Source organism: Bos grunniens, chromosome 5, assembly GCF_055505025.1.
Source record: "Bos grunniens cultivar Pamir isolate PY7600 chromosome 5, Bosgru_T2T1.0, whole genome shotgun sequence".
NCBI classification, from domain to species: Eukaryota; Metazoa; Chordata; class Mammalia; order Artiodactyla; family Bovidae; genus Bos; species Bos grunniens.
In genome coordinates, this window is record NC_141169.1 from 101,325,358 (window position 1) to 101,345,256 (window position 19,899).

At 38.3% G+C, this 19,899-nt stretch overlaps 1 protein-coding gene across 1 annotated transcript; it reads left to right on the plus strand.

Moving 5' to 3' along the window:
- The first annotated feature begins 3,000 nt into the window (after window positions 1-3,000).
- Window positions 3,001-10,098, plus strand: LOC147372759 (early activation antigen CD69-like). The gene is made up of 5 exons (XM_086404241.1): window positions 3,001-3,148; window positions 5,780-5,902; window positions 7,042-7,241; window positions 7,623-7,726; window positions 8,972-10,098. The coding sequence occupies exons 1-5, from the start codon at window positions 3,079-3,081 to the stop codon at window positions 9,078-9,080; spliced, it is 606 nt and encodes a 201-aa protein (XP_086260367.1). The 5' UTR covers window positions 3,001-3,078; the 3' UTR covers window positions 9,081-10,098.
- Window positions 10,099-19,899: the final 9,801 nt, after the last annotated feature.

Here is a 19,899-nt window from a genome sequence, read left to right on the forward strand (position 1 = left end):
ACCTGATTATGACTGAAGAAATAAGAAAACTTGAACACAAATAAGTGTTTTGGTGTCACAAAAGCTGTTAGAGTTATAAGAGACTACAACTTCTTCACCTGTAGTCTAGACAGACAAGAGTCACATTAAGTCATATCAGCAACTATACTGTGACTGCTCAGTTATTATCTGTTAACATCTTCCATCAAAGGAGGAATTTTTCTTTCCCATGATCTTAATCAAACTGTTATTTCTTCACTTATTACTAAAGGCCTAATCTATGCAAACACAGTGGTAGAAAACTAATTTTCTCATTTATGATGTTTTCTTTATAAAAGCCTTATAAGTTGGATATTAATATTTTCATTGTACACTTAACAAAGCCAAAGTCCAGTAGAGTTGTATATCTGCAAATCTGCATAGGTAACAAGTGCTTGAGTTGATATTCACATATATTATTTGATGTATCCATCCAGCAAGTATTCGTTGAACTCCTATGTTCTAAGCTCTATTCTAGGTACAAGAGATGCATTGTTGTAAAATACAACCATGTCCCTGCTCTTAAAGACCTTACTTCCCAGTGAGGGAAGTAAATAAAACAATTGATAGTTTAGAAAATATGCATTTATGTAAAAATTAAAAACAAAATCTCAGATGATGACATGTTCTATAAACTAAAAGAGTGAGATAATAGTGACTCAGTTAAGTTAGTCCCTCAGTTTTTCCAACTCTTTGCAACTCCATGGAGCACAGTATGCCAGGCCTCCCTGTCCATCACCAACTCCTGGAGTATAGTCAAACTCATGTCCATTGAATCGGGATGTGATCCAGCCATTTCATCCTCTGTTGTCCCCTTCTACTCCCACCTTCGATCTTTCCCAGCATCATGGTCTTTTCAAATAAGTCAGTTCTTCACATCAGGTGGCCAAAGTATTGGAGCTTCAGCTTAAGCATCAATCCTTCCAATGAATATTCAGGACCAATTTCCTTTAGGATGGACTAGTTGGATCTCCTTGCTGTCCAAGGGACTCTCAAGAGTCTTCTCCAACACCACAGTTCAAAAGCATCAATTATTAGGTGCTCAGCTTTCTTTATAGTCCAACTCTCACATCCACACATGACTAGTGGAAAAACCATAGTTTTGACTAGACGGACCTTTGTTGGCAAAGTAATGTCTCTGCTTTTTAAATGCTGTCTAGGTTGGTCATAACTTTCCTTCCAAGGAGTAAGCATCTTTTAATTTCATGGCTGCAGTCACCATCTGCAGTGATTTTGGAGCCCAAAAAGTAAAGTCTGTCACTGTTTCTACTGTTTCCCCATTTATTTGCCATGAAGTGATGGGGCTGGATGCCATGGTCTTAGTTTTCTGAATGTTGGGTTTTAAGTCAACTTTTTCACCCTCCTCTTTCACTTTCATCAAGATGCTCTTTAGTTCTTCTTCACTTTCTGCCATAATGGTGGTGTTAAATGATAATTACTAGCCTGCAGTGGTGGAGAAGGCAATGGCAACCCACTCCAGTACTCTTGCCTGGAAAATCCTATGCACGGAGGAGCCTGGTAGGCTGCAGTCCATGCGGTCGCGAAGAGTTGGACACTTACTGAGTGGCTTCACTTTCACTTTTCACTTTCATGCATTGGAGAAGAAAATGGCAACCCACTCCATTGTTCTTGCCTGGAGAATCCCAGGGACGGGGGAGCCTGGTGGGCTGCTATCTATGGGGTCGCACAGAGTCGGACATGACTGAAGCGACTTAGCAGCAGCAGCAGCAGTCTACAGTGGTGGTGTACTTGCTAAGTTGTGTCCGACTCTTGCAACTCCATGGACTGTAGCATGCCAGGCTCCTCTGTCCATGGGATTCTCCAGGCAAGAATACTGGACTGGGTTGCCATTTCCTCTTCCAGGGGATCTTCCCAAACCATGAATTGAACCTGGGTCTCCTGCATTGCAGACAGGTTCTTTACCAACTGAGCTACAGGAGAAGCCCAAGCCTACAGTAGATGTTAATTTCCTACCCACTTGACCATAACATTTTCACAAAGGCCTTATTCTGAAAACAGAATATCTTTATTCAAGTCACATTAATGACAAAATTTGAGTACTAAAATTATTAATTAGAGCAGTATTTTGATCCTCTCCTTAAATCACTGGATATAGACATTCTGTATTTATTTTTGCATTGAGCTTATTAATTTACCTGGATGACATTGATACTATGGTAATATATTTTTATAGTAATTATACTCTAATCTAGCAAATGGAAGAAAAATAGAATAAAAAGATATTACTGAGGGGAAATAAGGCAGTCCAAATGACAGTAATATATAACCTGAAAATTGAGATAAATGAAATAGATCATTTAAGATAAACAATTTTAGAACATAGAAAGGAAGTTCCAGCCACAAGGTTTCTATTTCCTGCATTAAAGCAACTACTTACTAGATAATAACTTAAGAAATTAGTTCCCAGGGAAGAAGTGAATGGCACATTTCTAAAAGCCAGTTTATAGCTCGCTAAGTAAAACACTTCCAGACTGGAGAAAGATCCATGAGGATAGATTTTTTAACCAACAATAAATCTTCTAACCCCAAATGGTGTTGGGTTCATAGCAGATGTTCAATGCATATTAGTTGTTAAACGTATGATTTAATGAATGAATGAGATTCCAGGGAAATATGACTCTTCAAATTATTTCCATCTCAAATATAGGAATCTCTAACTTTTAATTCTTTACTTGGATATTCTATTTCCTAAACTATTTGTTTTCTACAAATTTAAAAAGGATATCTCAGATTCTGGGAAATTCCCGCTTGCCTCTTCATATTGCACCTACAGTTGTGAGAAAGCACATTTCAGATGGCAGGGGAAACCCATAGCTCACCACAACAACACATTGTAAACTGTCTGAGCCTCTGGAGCATAAATTAAAGAGAACAGGAGTATCTGAGCGATTAGGAGGTGAGAGGAAGGGGGTGGAGACAACATAGCTGAATATAAATGCTGAGGTATCTCAAAGACACAGAGACGGAACAAGAGCTCCAGCAGAGACTTTCACTGTAGGTTGGCTCCACGTGGGATTAACCAGGGGGATTGTGACAAGGATGAAGATGAATTCTGAAGATTTTTCTGCAACAGAGACCAGCTCCTTGCACCTGAAAAGAGAACAACAAAGTAAGTCGATTCTTTTTCTCTAAATACTGGTAATATCTACATCTATGTTTATATCTATCTATGATATACACCAGTAGTTAGGGAGAAAATCAAGCTTGCCTTTTGTGGAAAAACTTGGCTATGTTCTATTTGATCAGGATACAAGAGAAAGTGGGAAGAAGTAAATATTTCTTTATCTATGTGAACACAGAATACCTGAGACACAAAATGAAATCACAAAGGTGAATTTTAGAAACTTCTTAAAAATCTACGTCTTTGTTTTATTTTATACCATCTCAGTTTTTCAGATTTAATTAGAAAATCCCCTCCTTAGCCCAGTGAAGTATCATTTTTTCATAGCCATCTGGACATCCCTTAGGAAGCACTGCCTCTCTTTATGAAAAATTCTATTTTTCATTCTTGACTGGCTGAACCTTGTACCATTGTGTGATTTTCATGGGCTTTATCTTGTGTTCTCAAGAAAACATCCTCCAGTTGCTAGGAACACAGGTTTCCAGACTTTGAGAGAATAGCCATATAAGCATCTGAATATTTATAGTGTCCAAAGGCAATTTATTGTGAGAACCTCATAAAGAATTCTTGAAAACACAGTCTTCTTCTCTAGTCCTATGGGTACTCTTTCCCTCCATTTCACTTTTCTATTTGTTGTTGTTGCTGTTCAGTCACTAAGTTGTGTCTAACTCTTTGTGAACCCAAGGACTGCAGCATGTCAGGCTCCCCTGTCCTCCACTGTTTCCCAGAATTTGTGCATATTCATGTCTCTTGAGTCAGTGATGCTATCTAACCATCTCATTCTTTGCTGCCCCCTTCTCTTCCTGCCTTCAATCTTTACCAGCATCACGGTCTTTTCCAATGAGTCGGCCCTTTGCATCAGGTGGCCAAAGTATTGGAGCTTCAGCATCAGTCTTTCCAGTGAATATTCAGAGTTGATTTCCTTTAGGATTGACTGGTTTGATCTTGCCCTCCATGGGGCTCTCAAGAGTCCCCCAGCACCACAATTTGCAAGCATCACTTCTTTGGCACTCACTTTTCTATTTCACCTTTCTAATCGTGGACTTCAAATTCTATATGAATCAGACATTTTTCTTCCTTTCTTTTATTTTTCATCAAAATCTACACTTTTTCTGTATCACTTTTCTCATTTTCTGTTTGTCTAATCTATCCACAGACCTTTTCATCTCTTGTCACCAGGATTTTCCCATTGTTTTCCAATAACTTTTTTGGTGAAACTTTCTTGACTTATTTCATTTCTCTCTCTCTTCCTCTCATGTTAATGAGGTGCCCCAAACACTAGAAGGTAGGAACTAGAGTTTACTTGTAAACACAACTATCCAGTAACAAAGAATGTGTTCAGAACAACAGAGGTGAAAATACCTAAAGGAGGGGGTTGTTTTCTGAATATGTGTCTACTAGCATGGTTTGCTTTAGAAAAGCATTCATTGCCTCTGATAAAACTATCTTTCACTTAGGAACACAAAATCAAGTGTGGATATTGCAAGCCACACAAATTTTTTGGTGACCAGATACCCATAACTTGATGACTCAGCTGAACTTCCTGAAAGAAAATGTATATTTAAGAATAAAACCATTCAATAATAGCATAGTTGAAATAAGAAGGAATTAATTGTAGGAATTGTGAACTTTTCCTGAAATCATCCCAATCTTCTATTGAATACTTGATTTATGAATATTAAGTCTATGCTGCTCTTGTAGCTTTATCAGTGTGAACAATCTTTGAGCACCACCCTTGAGGGATTCAATATGTACTAGAGGATTTGTTTTCAAATTTCTCCATTAATGGACAGGGCTTGTAACCAAAGCGGAAGTATACTCTTAGGGGAATGTTTTGTTGCCTAGGTGATAAAACAAACTGTGAATAACAATAGCCCTAACTAATGAACTAATGATATAACTTAAAATCAGAGAATCACCTCCTCAGCTTATCCACTGGATGTCCAAGCCAACAGTGTGAGTCCAGTGGATAAGCCAGTGGACTCTGGCATCCATGAGCTACTTGGATGTGTTGATACCTGCTGAGGAGCCAGAGATGTTCCTGCATTGAGTTTGAGCCCCTTCATTGAGTCTCACATGGTGAGAAGTGAAACTAGACAGAGAGCTCTGAACTTGCTACCCTAACTACCAAGCGCTGCTTCTGGTAATAGTTGTATGCTGATGAGAAAATAAAGATTTGCTTTAACAAGTTGAGAGAAATAGAACCAGATAGGAGTGAAGAAAAGTCTTCTCTTGGAAAATTTGAAAGCAGATCTATGCTGGGAAAAACAACCTTCAGAAGAGGCAAAAGTTGTCTTAACATCCATTGCATAGTAAATTGCTTTGAAGGAAAACAGCATCTCTTTGTCTAGTTAAACCTTAAAGAATACAATTATAATATATGTTGATTTTCATAGCTACTCAGTACATATTTGGGCAAATATTTTATAATCTCATTATTGTGATTGGATTGTTTCATTTCTAGCCAAAAATAACTTATTCAAAATTTGAGGAAACGTAACTTATAAATTTCACATAAGAAGGTAGGGAGACATATATTTTTTTAAATGCCTCAAGAGAAAATCAAATATCTCTTTCTTACTTCTATAGCCTGCCTCATCATCCACTTTCTCTCTTCAGGTCATGCCACTGGGACTTATTCTGCAACATATCATGAAGGGTCCATTCAAGTTCCTATCCCATGTGCTGTAGTAAACGTGGTCTTCATCACCACTCTCATTATAGCTCTCGTTGCTCTATCAGGTGAGTCTGCACTTCATGAGTTCATCAAAAATTCTGATTAATCTTAAATCATCTCATTTTTCGTACATGGTCAATTTCCTAGGAAATATAAAATATGGTTCCACATTCCTTAGATAACTGATACAATACTTTTCTAGTTTTCTAGTGCTTTAGAACTATTAAAAATTGTCTATGATTTATATAATACCATGGGATAAAATTACATGTGAGAAGATATTTAACTCTGGAACAGAAAGGGTTGATTTAGATTCTAAACAAATTGATATTTAATTGGAAAAATGTGGGCTGCCCATTCATTGTTGATTAAAAAATGATATCTAAGCCATAGATTAATCAGGAATTGGACAGTCTCTTATCTCAAAAGACACACAATAGTGGGTATGGATAATTGAGATAATTAAGAATATATCTAGAAGCTTCCAAGAGCTAGTTTTGTTACGGTATTTGAAGCATACAGCTATACCAAGATTCATTTGTGTTTTATACACACATGAAATTTTACAATGTTAGGATACATTCCCCAGCCATAAACCTTTTTGTATTCTGAATTGCTACTCTGCTAGTATTCTCTCCTCCACCTTGCCATATAGAGTTATATCTATCACGTCTTCAAATTCTTCCCCCTCTGCATTCAAATGCAAAACCTTAATTGGAATTTATAATATAGGGCTGGCCATAAAATTCAGTTTTTCTGTTACCTTGAACCAACTTTTCAGCCAACCCCTATACCTTATACCCCTTTTCAACTAGAGTCAAAAGACTATTTTCAAGATTTTTAAATTTCCCCACCATTTTCTGACCAAAGTGACACCCTCTTATTTCTTAGACCTTGTACAATGATGATGAGGTACAATAAGAGATCAGATAAAGTGAAAAACTGCCTTCTTGCTCTCTATGGAATTTACCTTCCTTTTTTGATATCTTTAAATGGAGCATAACCTATAAAAATTCTGAATCAGTGTGCTGTACACCTGAAGCTAATATATTGTATGTCAACTATACTTCCATAAAATTTTTTTTTTAGTTCATCTTCTTTCCTCTCTTCCTTTATCACCTAGTAGAGTATCCCTGAACTACTTTGTACCCTATGGGTACTTGGTTCCTTGTGTTGCTAAAACACACCATTTTTATGTTCACAGTGGGCCAGTACAACTGTCCAGGACAATATGCATCATCAGCGCCACCAAACACCCATGTGTTTCCATGCTCAGATGATTGGATTGGACACAAGGGGAAATACTACCTTATTTCCAAGAAAACAAAGAACTGGACCTTGGCCCAAAACTTTTGCTCCAAACATGGTGCCACGCTTGCTGTCATTGATTCTAAAGAGGACATGGTAAGATGGCATTCAAAAAGAATTCCATAAAGTGTTGGTATTCTTTTTTATTTTATATAGCTAATCCGTGATTTTCTTCTGTTTCCTTCTAAGTGTAGATATTCTGTCTGTCTCTGACCCGGGAAAACTTAGTCACAAGAAACCACATGATCAGTCTAAGGTCCAAATGAGAGTCCAGTGTAGTCTTTAAGTGTGATGTGTTTAGCTTCAAAGATCAGAAATCCAAATGAGCTGAACCCACATCGCACTATTAATCATTAGTTAATACAAATGATCAGCTGAGCTACAATGCTTACTACTTGCAGATTTGAAAAACAGAATGTATTACATACATACCAAGAGGGGTGGTTTAACATACACTTCCTTTGTTCTTCCTTCAAGAACTTTTTAAAACAACATGTGGGTAGAGCTGAACACTGGATCGGGCTGAAAAATGAAGCTGGCCAGAAGTGGAAATGGTCAAATGGCCAAGAATTTAACAACTGGTGAGTTTCAAGATATCTCTTTATGCTTCCAAGGCTGCCAGCTCCCAAAGCTGGCAGCTTTCCTGTTTTTTCTTTCAAAGTGTTGTTCTTTATGAGGGTTGTGCTCTTAGAAGCAGAGCTTTAACATTCTCTTTTGTATGTTATACTCTGTGGGAAGGGTCTCCAACCTCCAGGATCTAATGCCTGATGATTCAAAGCGGAGCTGATTAAAAAAAATATAAAATAAAGTGTACCATAAATGTAATGTGTTCGAATCATCCCAAAACCATCCCCCTGCCCCAGTCCATGGAGAAATTATCTTCTATGAAACTTGTCCCTGGTACCAAAATGGTTGAGGACAGCTAAACTATGGAATTCTTAAAGAAGGGCTTTAATGGTAATATCCTTTTTTATCTGCTTGGAGTTCATACAATAAGTACTTCTAGTAACTTGATCTCAGTAAATTCTAGTGAAATAAGATTCAAATATTCCAGGTATAATTATGATGATGTGAAAAAAATTTCCAATCTAATATTTTTATTTAATTGACAAGATACTTTTTGGAAAGGAATTCCCTTTTAACTTTCCCAGTTCTCATATCCACAGGGATAAAGAACAATATTTCCAATACCTATTGATAATTAGAAGCTTCTATGGGTCTGAGAGAAAACTTGCCCCAAAATTAAAGATGCTTACTTAATTTCCATTACCTGTATATTTTCAAGTTTGAAGGACACCGTATAAGTTTAGTATTAATCTTTGTCACTCAGATGTGAATGAACTGTTAGGTCTCTAGTTTCATGAAAATGAGAGATTCAGAGAACTAGTTTAAATCTCTAGAAAAAGAATCCTTAGTATGCCCCACATCCACAAATGGGCACCAGGGGCTGTTACCCCCCATAACTGTATGAACTAATATGCATGATTGTTGAACGTGTGCACTTTCTGGGAAGTTTCTCGAAGGGTTTCTGCACTCAAAAATGAATAAGAGTCACTCTTGTAGTGACACACCAGCCAAATGAATGGAGCTCTTCACTCTTAAGTTTGTATCTTCTCTCCACATACTATTCTTTTCCATCTTTGTCTACTGTCTCTACAGATTGTTCTGTGATCATTTGACTGGCATACTTGCCTCATGCATTACATCTTAAAAAAAACAACAACAAAAAAAGCAGAAGCCATCACCACCACCACAAAGTTGATTTTCATATAACTGAACGGAAATGATAGGCTGAAACTAATTCCGGTTTCTTTATTGTTTGACAGGTTCAACCTTACGGGGTCTGAGAACTGTGCAGTTCTGAACAGTGCAGAGATCAGCAGCACAGAATGTGACAAGAATTTACACTGGATATGTAGCAAACCCTCCAAATAAAGAGGAATCATATTTGCTTATAGACATTCTAACATGGAACTCTAGGAAATATGACAACTGTGGGCAAATGCCGCTCTCTGGTCAGAAGTTTCCCATTAAGACTTTGTGAGAAAAAAACGTTTGTATTATTTGGGAAACTTTCTTCCACACAAGACTGGAAAAAAGGGAGAAAAATTCCAGGCATGTCTGCATTATGGAGTACTCCTGCCATGATCTGAAAGTGTCACAGGTGACTGATAAATCTTGTCCAAGGATGAGATAAATGACTGCAAAGCTTTTGAGTGCACTTTATATATTTTTGATTCAGAGATAATAAAATAACTAGGTTTAGAGTTATTATTTATTGTTGAATGACTACAAACAATGTATGCCCTTCATGCATTTGTACTGTATGAAGGAATTAGATGGTGGTATTAAAAACTGAACATAAACAAAGAAAATTTTAACTAGCAGCACAGAGATTTAGTCTAAATGCATTTTGCTAACTCCAAGGACATTAGTAAATGGGCAATGCTTATGAAATGAAGCTTTGTAATATTTCTCTCTTTTTAAAGAAGTTTGTCAAGTTTCTTTTCTTTTCTTTTTCTTTTTTTTTTTGTCATTTCTCCCCCAAAGAATGGGGTGGTTAGGTATTTATGTTATTTTTTTCACTTCTTCACTGTAAACTTGCCTTTTTCAAAAGTATATAAAGTATTGCCTTATATACAGTCTCTCACAAAGGTAAGGACAAGAAGAACATGAGGAATATTTGTAAAACAGATAAACGTGTTGGAAAATGTGCAATATGTGATGTGGCAAATGTCTCTCAGGAAAAAGTCTGTATTGTTCAAATCTGGAAAAATAATAGTTCTATCTGCTTATCAATTTGTGGCTTTCCTGATACAATTCTATCATGTGCAATACTTCATGTGAAATATTTCCTAAGTGCAATAAGGTGTGTTTATTTGTTTGTCTTTTGTATCCAGTGCAATTACAAGCTGCCTTTATGTATGTTAAAATAAAAGTAAAATAAACAAAATGGTTTCTAAGAAGTGGTGATGCCTACAAAATATATTAAAACTTACATCTCATACTAGAAAGAAAGAAACAGAATAATATAACATTTTTTGGAAGACATACCTATTATAAAACCTTAACTTTATAATTATTTGTACCTGGAAAGTTGTTTTCATGTGTGTTTTCAGAGAGCTCTATACAGAAAAAGTTCAGTAAATAGTCTAATTGACTTGAGAGGAATTTATGTCAGTTAAAAAATTTTCACTCTATAACTTCAGTTTTTTCTTTTTTAAAACTTTTTAATTTTGTATTGGAGTATAGATTATTAATAATGTGATAGTTTCAGATGAACAACAAAGGGACTCAGCCATACCTATATATGCATCTCTCCTTCCCCCAAATCTCCTCCCGTTAAGAATGCCACACAACATTGAGCACAGTTCTCTGTGTTATACAATAGGCCCTTGCTGGTCATCCTTTTTAAATATAGTAGCCTGTACATGTTGATGCAAATGTTGTCCAAGTGAGAGGGTCATTTCCTAGACAAGTTTCTCTCCCCAAGGAGAGAAGGGTCTGGAATTCTCAAGGAGGAAGAAAGAACAAACATTTTTTTCCCTCTACATTCCTTAGGATTATGTATCCTGCCTGAGGACAGTCTCTGGATTAAACCTTCTGGCTAATTCTGTTATTTTAGAATGTAAATTATGGGAGTAGGTCTGGTGAGGTCTTTACAACCTCCAGACATTCTTTGGATTCATTGGAGAGTATATAACTCCATTGCTAACACTAGCAAAGGGGTACTCTTTCTACCCCCTTCTGATGCCTATGTCAGAAGCTTTCTTTATCTCCTTTATACTTTAATAAAATTTTATTACACAAAAGCTCTGAGCAATCAAGCCTCGTCTCTGGCCCCGGATTGAATACTTCTCCAGAGGCCAAGGATGCTGACATCTTTGCGTGGTTCAACAACAACCTTTCACGAGTTTCATCTCTACCTCACTAGTTGACCAGCTGTTTATTTAGAATTCGGTAGAAATTTCATTATTAGCTAGAAATTAAGTTAGCTAATACAAGAAAATGGACTTAGAACAGTACTTAGCTCAAACTGAACCCTAGTTCAGTTCAGTCACTCAGTCATGTCCGACACTTTGGACCCCACGGACTGCAGCACGCCAGGCTTTCCTATCCATCACCAACTCCCGGAGCTTGCTCAAACTCATGTCCATCAAGTCGGTGATGCCATCCAACCATCTCATCCTCTGTCATCCCCTTTGCCTCCTGCCTTCACTCTTTCCCAGCATCAGGGTCTTTTCAAATGAGTCAGTTCTTCACATCAGGTGGCCAAAATATTGGAGTTTCAGCTTCAGCATCAATCCTTCCAATGAACATTCAGGGCTGATTTCTTTTAGGATAGACTGATTGGATCTCCTTGCAGTCCAAGGGACTCTCAAGAGTCTTCTCCAATAACACAGATCAAAAGCATCAATTCTTTGGCGCTCAGCTTTCTTTATAGTTCAACTCTCACAGCGATGCATGACTACTGGAAAAATCATAGCTTTGACTAGACGGACATTTGTTGGCAAAGTAATGTCTCTGCTTTTTAATATGCTGTCTAGGATGGTCATAGCTTTTCTCCAAGGAGCAAGCGTCTTTTAATTTCAAGGCTGCTGTCACCATCTGCAGTGATTTTGGAGCCCCCCCCCCCCAAACAAAGTCTGTCACTGTTTCCATTGTTTCCCCATATATTTGCCATGAAATGATGGGACTAGATGCCATGATCTTACTTTTCTGAATGTTGAGTTTTAAACCAACTTTTTCACTCTGCTCTTTCACTTTCATCAAGAGGCTCTTTAGTTCTTCTTCACTTTCTGCCATAAGGGTGGTGTCATCTGCATATCTGAGGTTATTGATATTTTCCCCAGCAATCTTTTCTCCAGCTTGTGCTTCATCCAGCCTGGCATTTCTCATGATGTACTCTGCATATAAATTAAATAAGCAGGGTGACAATATACAGCCTTGATGTGCTCCTTGTTCTATTTGGAACCAGTCTGTTGTTCCATGTCCAGTTCTAACTCTTGCTTCCTGACCTGCATACACATTTCTCAGGAGGTAAGGTGGTTTGGTATTCCCACCTCTTGAAGAATTTTCCACAGTTTGTTGTGATCCACACAGTCAAAGGCTTTGGTGTAGTCAATAAGGCAGAAGTAGATGTTTTTTCAGAACTCTTGCTTTCTCAATGATCAAACAGATGTTGGCAATTTGATCTCTGATTCCTCTGCCTTTTCTAAATCCAATTTGAACATCTGGAAGTTCATGGTTCACATATTGTTGAAGTCTGGCTTGGAGAATTTTGAGCATTACTTTGCTAGTGGGTGAGATGAGTGCAATTGTGCAGTAGTTTGAACATTCTTTGGCATTGCTTTTCTAAGGGATTGGAATGAAAGCTGACCTTTTCTAGTCGTATGGCCACTGCTGAGTTTTCCAAATTTGCTGGCATATTGAGTGAAGCACTTTCACAGCAACATCTTTTAGGATTTGAAGTAGTTCAGCTGGAATTCCATTACCTCCACTAGCTTTATTCATAGCAATGCTTCCTAACACTCACTTGACTTCGCATTCCAAGATGTTTGGCTCTAGATGGATGATCACATCATCATGATTATCTGGGTCGTGAAGGTCTTTTTTGTATAGTTCTTCCGTGTATTCTTGCCACATCTTCTTAATATCTTCTGCTTCTGTTAGGTCCATATCATTTTTGTCCTTTATTGTGCCCACCTTTGCATGAAATGTTCCCTTGGCATCTGTAGTTTTCTTGAAGAGATCTCTAGTCTTTCCCATTCTATTGTTTTCCTCTATTTATTTGCATTGATCATTGAGGAAGGCTTTCTTATCTCTCCTTGCTATTCTTTGGAACTCTGCATCCAAATGGTATATCTTCCCTTTTCTTCTTTGCCTTTCACTTCTCTTCTTTTCTCAGCTATTTGTAAGGCCTCCTCATACAACCTTTTTATATTTTTGCATTTCTTTTTTTTGGGGATGGTCTTGATCACTGCTTCCTGTACAAGTCACGAACCTCCATTCATAGTTTCTTCAGGCACTCTATCAGATCTAATCCCTTGAATCTATTTGTCACTTCCATTTATAACAGTAAGGGATTTGATTTAGGTCATACCTGAATGGTCTTGTGGTTTTCCCCACTTACTTCAATTTAAGTCTGAATTTGGCAATAATGATACGGTCCACAGGGTTGCAAAGAGTCAGACACAACTGAAGCAACTTAGCACACATCCCCACATTAGGCAAGATAATCCGCCCCCCAAAATTAATGATTTTGGAAAATATGAATATGTCATATTACAAGCAAGAAATTCTGATGGAATTACTGTTATAAGCTTTCAGATAGATTACCCTGAATTGTATAGGTAGCCACAAACTAATTACAAACATACTTTGTTTTATTGTGCTTTGCCTACTGCATTTTTCACATCTTGAAGTCTTGTGGCAACTCTGGATCAAACAACCTATCAGTGCCATATTTTCAACAGAATTTTCTCATTTCATGTCTCTGTGTCACTTTTTGGTAACTCTAACAATATTTCTTTATATTTATTATGATGATCTGGGGTCAGTAATCTTGGGTGTTTCTATTGCAAAGAGATTATGACTCACTGATGGTCCAGATGATGATTAGAATTTATCAGCAGTATTTATTTAAGATTTTTTTTAATGTGGACCATTTTTAAAGTCTTTGTTGAATTTGTCTCTGTTTTACTTATTTATTTATTTATTGCCTCAAGGCATGTGCGATCTTGGCTCCCCAACCAGGGATGGAACTCACACCCTCTGCACTGGAAGGCAAAGTCCTAACCACTGGAGCGCCAGGGAAGTCCCAGAAGTAAAATATTTTTAAATTAAGGTATGTTCATTGATTTTTTTTCTTTAGACACAATGCTATTGCTCACTTAATAGACTACAGTATGATGTAAATATAACTTTTATATGCATCAGGAAACCAAAAAGTCTGCCTGACTTGTTTCCTTGTGACATATCCTTTATTGTGGTGGTCTGGAAACAAACCTGTACTATCTCTGAACTCTGCCTGTGTATGAGACTTTAAAAGCAGAGAAATGTCTCTGGCTAGAGTTAGAGAGACTGGCCTGAAGGAGAGGTCAGAGAGATTAGAAGCATTTTTGCTGGCTTGAAGATGGAGTAGGCAGCAGGATAAAGAAGGCCATTGGCCTTAAGAAGATGAGAGAGGCGGGCAGTCAGCAAGTAAGTGAAAATTAAACCACTTCAGCCAAAGAAACTGGCATTCCCAACTACTTGCACAAGCTTCAAAGAACACACATTGATAAAGAACATCGTAACACTGCTGGTAAAATCCATTATAAATCTCTGCTACCTACACTCAGCTTGGTTTAGTGATCCCTTATCCAACTCTGTTCTTTCTCCACCCCAAACATTGGCAGTTCAAACATTTCTCCACAGATGACTAATTAGATGTCTTAGTTTACTGAGAGTTCATCTTAAGTTCCTGCTCTTTTAACCTTCAGGGAAGGGAAACCCTGCTGACACCTTGATTTTGGCCTCATAAACCCTAAGCAGAGAGAACTGAGTCACACTGAACGTGAACTTCTGAGTTATAGAAACATTAAGATAATAAATACATGTAATTTTAAAATGTGGGATTTGTGGTAATTTGTTATGGCATCAAGAGAAAACTAATAATTTTCATTTTCAGCTAGTTTCTGTTGAATAAAAATACAATTGATATTTTTATATTCATTTTGCATATCCAGGGACCTCTCAACTCACTTATTAATTCTAATAATTTATCAGTAGGGTTACTTGAATTTTCTATAAGTGGGATTGCATCTATGGCTGATGTGTGCTGTGATTTTTCCTTTCAGATCTTTATAACTTTAAAAAATTTATTGTATTTGCTAAGGCCATCAGTAATCATGTTAAGTAAATGTGATGACAGTGAATATTTTGTCTTGTTCTCAATCTCAAAGAGAAAGTTTTCAACAATTACCTTTAACATGATGTTTAATATAGTTTTCTTTGCTTGTTTGGTTGTTTATTCTTTGTGGAGGGGTGGTGGTAGTGATACATATTATCAAACTAAGAAAAATTCTATTTCTTCTGAGATATTAATTTTATCATTATAATTTTTAGTTCTAAAATTCCATTTTCATCATTTTTTGTAATTTCCAAGTTTCAGCCTAAATTCTAATGTATTTTATTTCCTTGAACTCATTTTAAATATGCTATTATTTCAACTATTTGTATTTCTTTTTAAAATACAAAATATGTATATTTAAGAAATAATTATATGCAAGGCTAATTATCTTTAAATTATATTTGGATTTTCCTATGTCAAAGTCTGCTTGACTTTGTATTAATACTTTCAAGATTATTAATACTTGTGGCTCAGCTGGCAAAGAATCCACCTGCAATGTGGGAGACCTGGGTTCTATCCCTGAGTTGAGAAGATCCTTGGAGAAGGGAAAGGCTACCCACTCCAGTATTCTGGCCTGGAGAATTCCATGGACTACTGTCCACGGGGTCACAAAGAGTTGGACACGATTGAGTGACCTTCATTTACTTACTTTACTTAGAGCCCTTGGAGGTCTTTAACTGCTATTATTTCTAATTGTTATTTTTCATGTTCCTTATTTACTCAAATACCCATTTTGTACCACTGTTGTGGAATACTAGATTCTGTCTGTGAAAGACTGTAATAAATGTCTTAGAACTAAAATAATATTATATTCTTTGACCAAGCCAGACTTAGTATTCCTCTTACAGTAACTAAATCTTAGGTTTCTTCCTGACTGCAGACTCCTGACCTCCCTCTTCTTAGAGCATTATTCAAAAAATTTTGTAATTGAAAATTCTTTCTCGGTTGCTTTCAGATATAAATTTTCTTCCAGCCTCTTGCAAGTTTGACAGCCCACAAATACTTTTCTCAGGCACCTGTGAGCCATCCCTTTGAAGTATAATCACCAAGGGGAGAGCAGCCCTGCCTCCCAGTCTCAATAGAAGCGTAGGAACCTAACCTAAGAGCAAAATGTATGTGCTGTGTTCAGCTGTATTCAACTTTTTGTGACCCCATAGACTGTAGCCCACAAGCTCCTCTGTCTATGGGATCTCCCAGGCAAGAATACTGGAGTGAGTTGCTATTTCCTTCTCCAGGGAGTCATCCCCACCCAGGGATCAAACCCAGGTCTTTCCCATTGCTGGCAGATTTTTTTTTTTTAAAAACCACAGAACCACCATAGAACAATGTGGCTAAAATACTGTTGAGCAAATAAGCACCAATAAGCCAACACAAATGGCCTAAGTACATTGACTACCTTCTAACATTCTCCAGCACCTTTGACTCCAACACTCAGAAATCCTCTTGCCTTTTATTTCAGTAGAATTTATTTCAATTTCTTCACTTACTAAAATAGGCTTCAGTAAACTCTTCCTCTCCTATACAACTCATTCAGTATAATTTTTCTTTGGCATCTGGCAGAGGTTAAATTTGCTTCTAGCAAATCATCAGAGTCATGAACAATCTAGGATCCCTTCCTTTAACTTTAGATACTGAAGGGACTTGAAGTTGAGCTTGGTCTCCTTCAAAGACCAGCCTGCTTTCAGATCAGTCTTCCTCCTAGAGCGGTGTTTTTCAACCTGGGAGGATTTTGTTTCTCAAAGGATATTTAGCCATGTCTAGAGATATTTTTGATTCTTCAACATGGTACGGAGTAAAAGCAGGAGGAGGTTTGCTCCTGGCATCCAGAGGGTAGAAGTAAAGGAAACTTCTGAACAGGCCCCAAAAACAAAGAATCATCTGACTTAAATTGTCAGTAGTTTCCAGACTGCAAACTCATGTCCTTGGGTGTAGATTTTGGTGAACCAACCCAGCCAGATATACTGATTTTTCAGTCCCTCAATCCCACTCGAAGACCAGAATTATTCTCATTTCTAAGACACCAAAGCCTTGTTCAGGAACTCAGTTTCTTTTGTCCATCTTTGAAAATCTTCTATAGATAAAGGAGCTCTTCTTTCCTGGTTTCAGCTTCTTCTAGATTTGCATTATGCCAGTTTTCATTACTTTGCCATCTCACTGATGCCTTTAGTATGGTTTAAAATATTTTACCTACTTTATAAGTTGCCCTCAGTAGGGACAGGCTTAGTATGACCTATTGAATGATTACCCATGCCTTTTATGACTAGCCAAATAAGACTACTTGAAGTCTCATGCTCCCTTTAAGAAATTTCTTCTGAATAATTCTCAAACTTATTGTTGAGTGCCTAGAAACTTGTTGGTTATTTTCTATCTCTGACACTGAACTGTTGTCCCAGGCTTTCCTTAGTCACATTTTGCTGAATTATACCTGATTCCATGTGGCACAAGTTTCAACTCATACTACTTGACTAAATTTGAGGACATCTGTTCCTTATATTATCCAAAGCACCAAAAATAAAAAAGTGACAAAACTTCACACTGAATGATGATATTGTTCCAATAAACATAATTTTTAAATGCAATAATTATAACAGTTTTATTTGGTGCATCTCTCCAGTACTCTTGCCTGGAGAATTCCATGGACAGAGGAGCCTGGCGAGCTACAGTTATGGAGTCGCAAAGAGTCAAACATGACTGAGCGACAACTATTATTTATATCAGTGACTAAATAAATATGATCAATTTACTTAATTCTCACATTCTGACTCAGGTGTTACTGCTATTGGTGTTTTATGTAGAAGGAAACCAAGTCACAAGGAAATTAAGTACTTTGCCCAAAGTCTTTACATTTCAGATCTAGGACCCATAGTCAGACTGGGGGAAATTTGGCTTATTTAGGCATATAAAAATATGGAATATTTAAAACTGAGTGAAATCCCATGGACTGAGGAGCCTGGCAGGCTATAGCTCATGGGGTCGCAAAATAGCTTGCTGCTGCTGCTGCTGCTAAGTCGCTTCAGTCGTGTCCGACTCTGTGCGACCCCATAGATGGCAGCCCACCAGGCTCCCCCGTCCCTGGGATTGTCCAGGCAAGAACATTGGAGTGGGTTGCCATTTCCTTCTCCAATGCATGAAAGTGAAAAGTGAAAGTGAAGTCGCCAGTCTTGCCCGACTCTTAGCGACCCCATGGACTGCAGCCTACCAGGCTCCTCTGTCCATAGGATTTTCCAGGCAAGAGTACTGGAGTGGGGTGCCATTGCCTTCTCCAAATACCTTCAGATCAGATCAGATCAGTCACTCAGTCATGTCCGACTCTTTGTGACCCCATGAATCACAGCAGGCCAGGCCTCCCTGTCCATCACCAACTCCCCGAGTTCACTCAGACTCACGTCCATCGAGTCAGTGATGCCATCCAGCCATCTCATCCTCTGTCGTCCCCTTCTCCTCCTGCCCCCAATCCCTCCCAGCATCAGAGTCTTTTCCAATGAGTCAACTCTTCGCATGAGGTGGCCAAAGTACTGGAGTTTCAGCTTTAGCATCATTCCTTCCAAAGAAATCCCAGGGCTGATCTCCTTTAGAATGGACTGGTTGGATCTCCTTGCAGTCCAAGGGACTCGAAAGAGTCTTCTCCAACACCACAGTTCAAAAGCATCAATTCTTCGGCGCTCAGCCTTCTTCACAGTCCAACTCTCACATCCATACATGACCACAGGAAAAACCATAGCCAAATAGCTTCCTACTGGCTAAACAAATCAGATTGCTATTATTGTTTATGGTAACCACAATCGCACAGCGCCCTCTGCTGGTAGGAGGTTTTTTCCGCCGCAGTTTCCACTTTCTAAAACTTTCCAGTTCTTCAGGTGTGAAAGTGAAAGTGAAGTCAATCAGTCGTGTACGACTCTTTGCGACCCCATGGACTGTAGCCTACCAAGATCCTCCATCCATGGGATTTTCCAAGCAAGAATACTGGAGTGGGTTGCCATTTCCTTCTCCAAGAGATCTTCCTGACCCAGGAATGCACCCCAGTCTCTCGCATTGTAGGCAGACGCTTTGTCGTCTGAGCCACCAGGAAAGGATCTCTTCAGGTGAGATCCTTTTAAAATCATCTACTCTTTTCCTAGGCTTCTCTAGTGGCTCAAACGATAAAGAATCTGCCTGCAATGCAGGAAACCTACGTTTGATCCCTGGGTCGGAAAGGTCCCCTGGAGAAGGGAATGGCAACCTACTCCAGTATTCTTGCCTGGAGACTCCCATGGACAGAGGAGCCTGGTGGGCAACAGTCCATGGGTTTACAGAGTCAGAAATGATTGAGTGACTAACATAACAACAACTCTTTCCATAATCCCTATAGATCAGATCAGATCAGTCGCTCAGTTGTGTCCGACTCTTTGTGACCCCATGAATTGCAGCACGCCAGGACTCCCTGTCCATCACCAACTCCCGGAGTTCACTCAGACTCACGTCCATCGAGTCAGTGATGCCATCCAGCCATCTCATCCTCTGTCGTCCCCTTCTCCTCTTGCCCCCAATCCCTCCCAGCATCAGAGTCTTTTCCAATGAGTCAACTCTTCACATGAGGTGGCCAAAGTCCTGGAGTTTCAGCTTTAGCATCATTCCTTCCAAAGAAATCCCAGGGCTGATCTCCTTCAGAATGGACTGGTTGGATCTCCTTGCAGTCCAAGGGACTCGAAAGAGTCTTCTCCAACACCACAGTTCAAAAGCATCAATTCTTCGGCGCTCAGCCTTCTTCACAGTCCAACTCTCACATCTATATATGACCACAGGAAAAACCATAGCCTTGACTAGACGAACCTTTGTTGGCAAAGTAATGTCTCTGCTTTTGAATATGCTATGTAGGTTGGT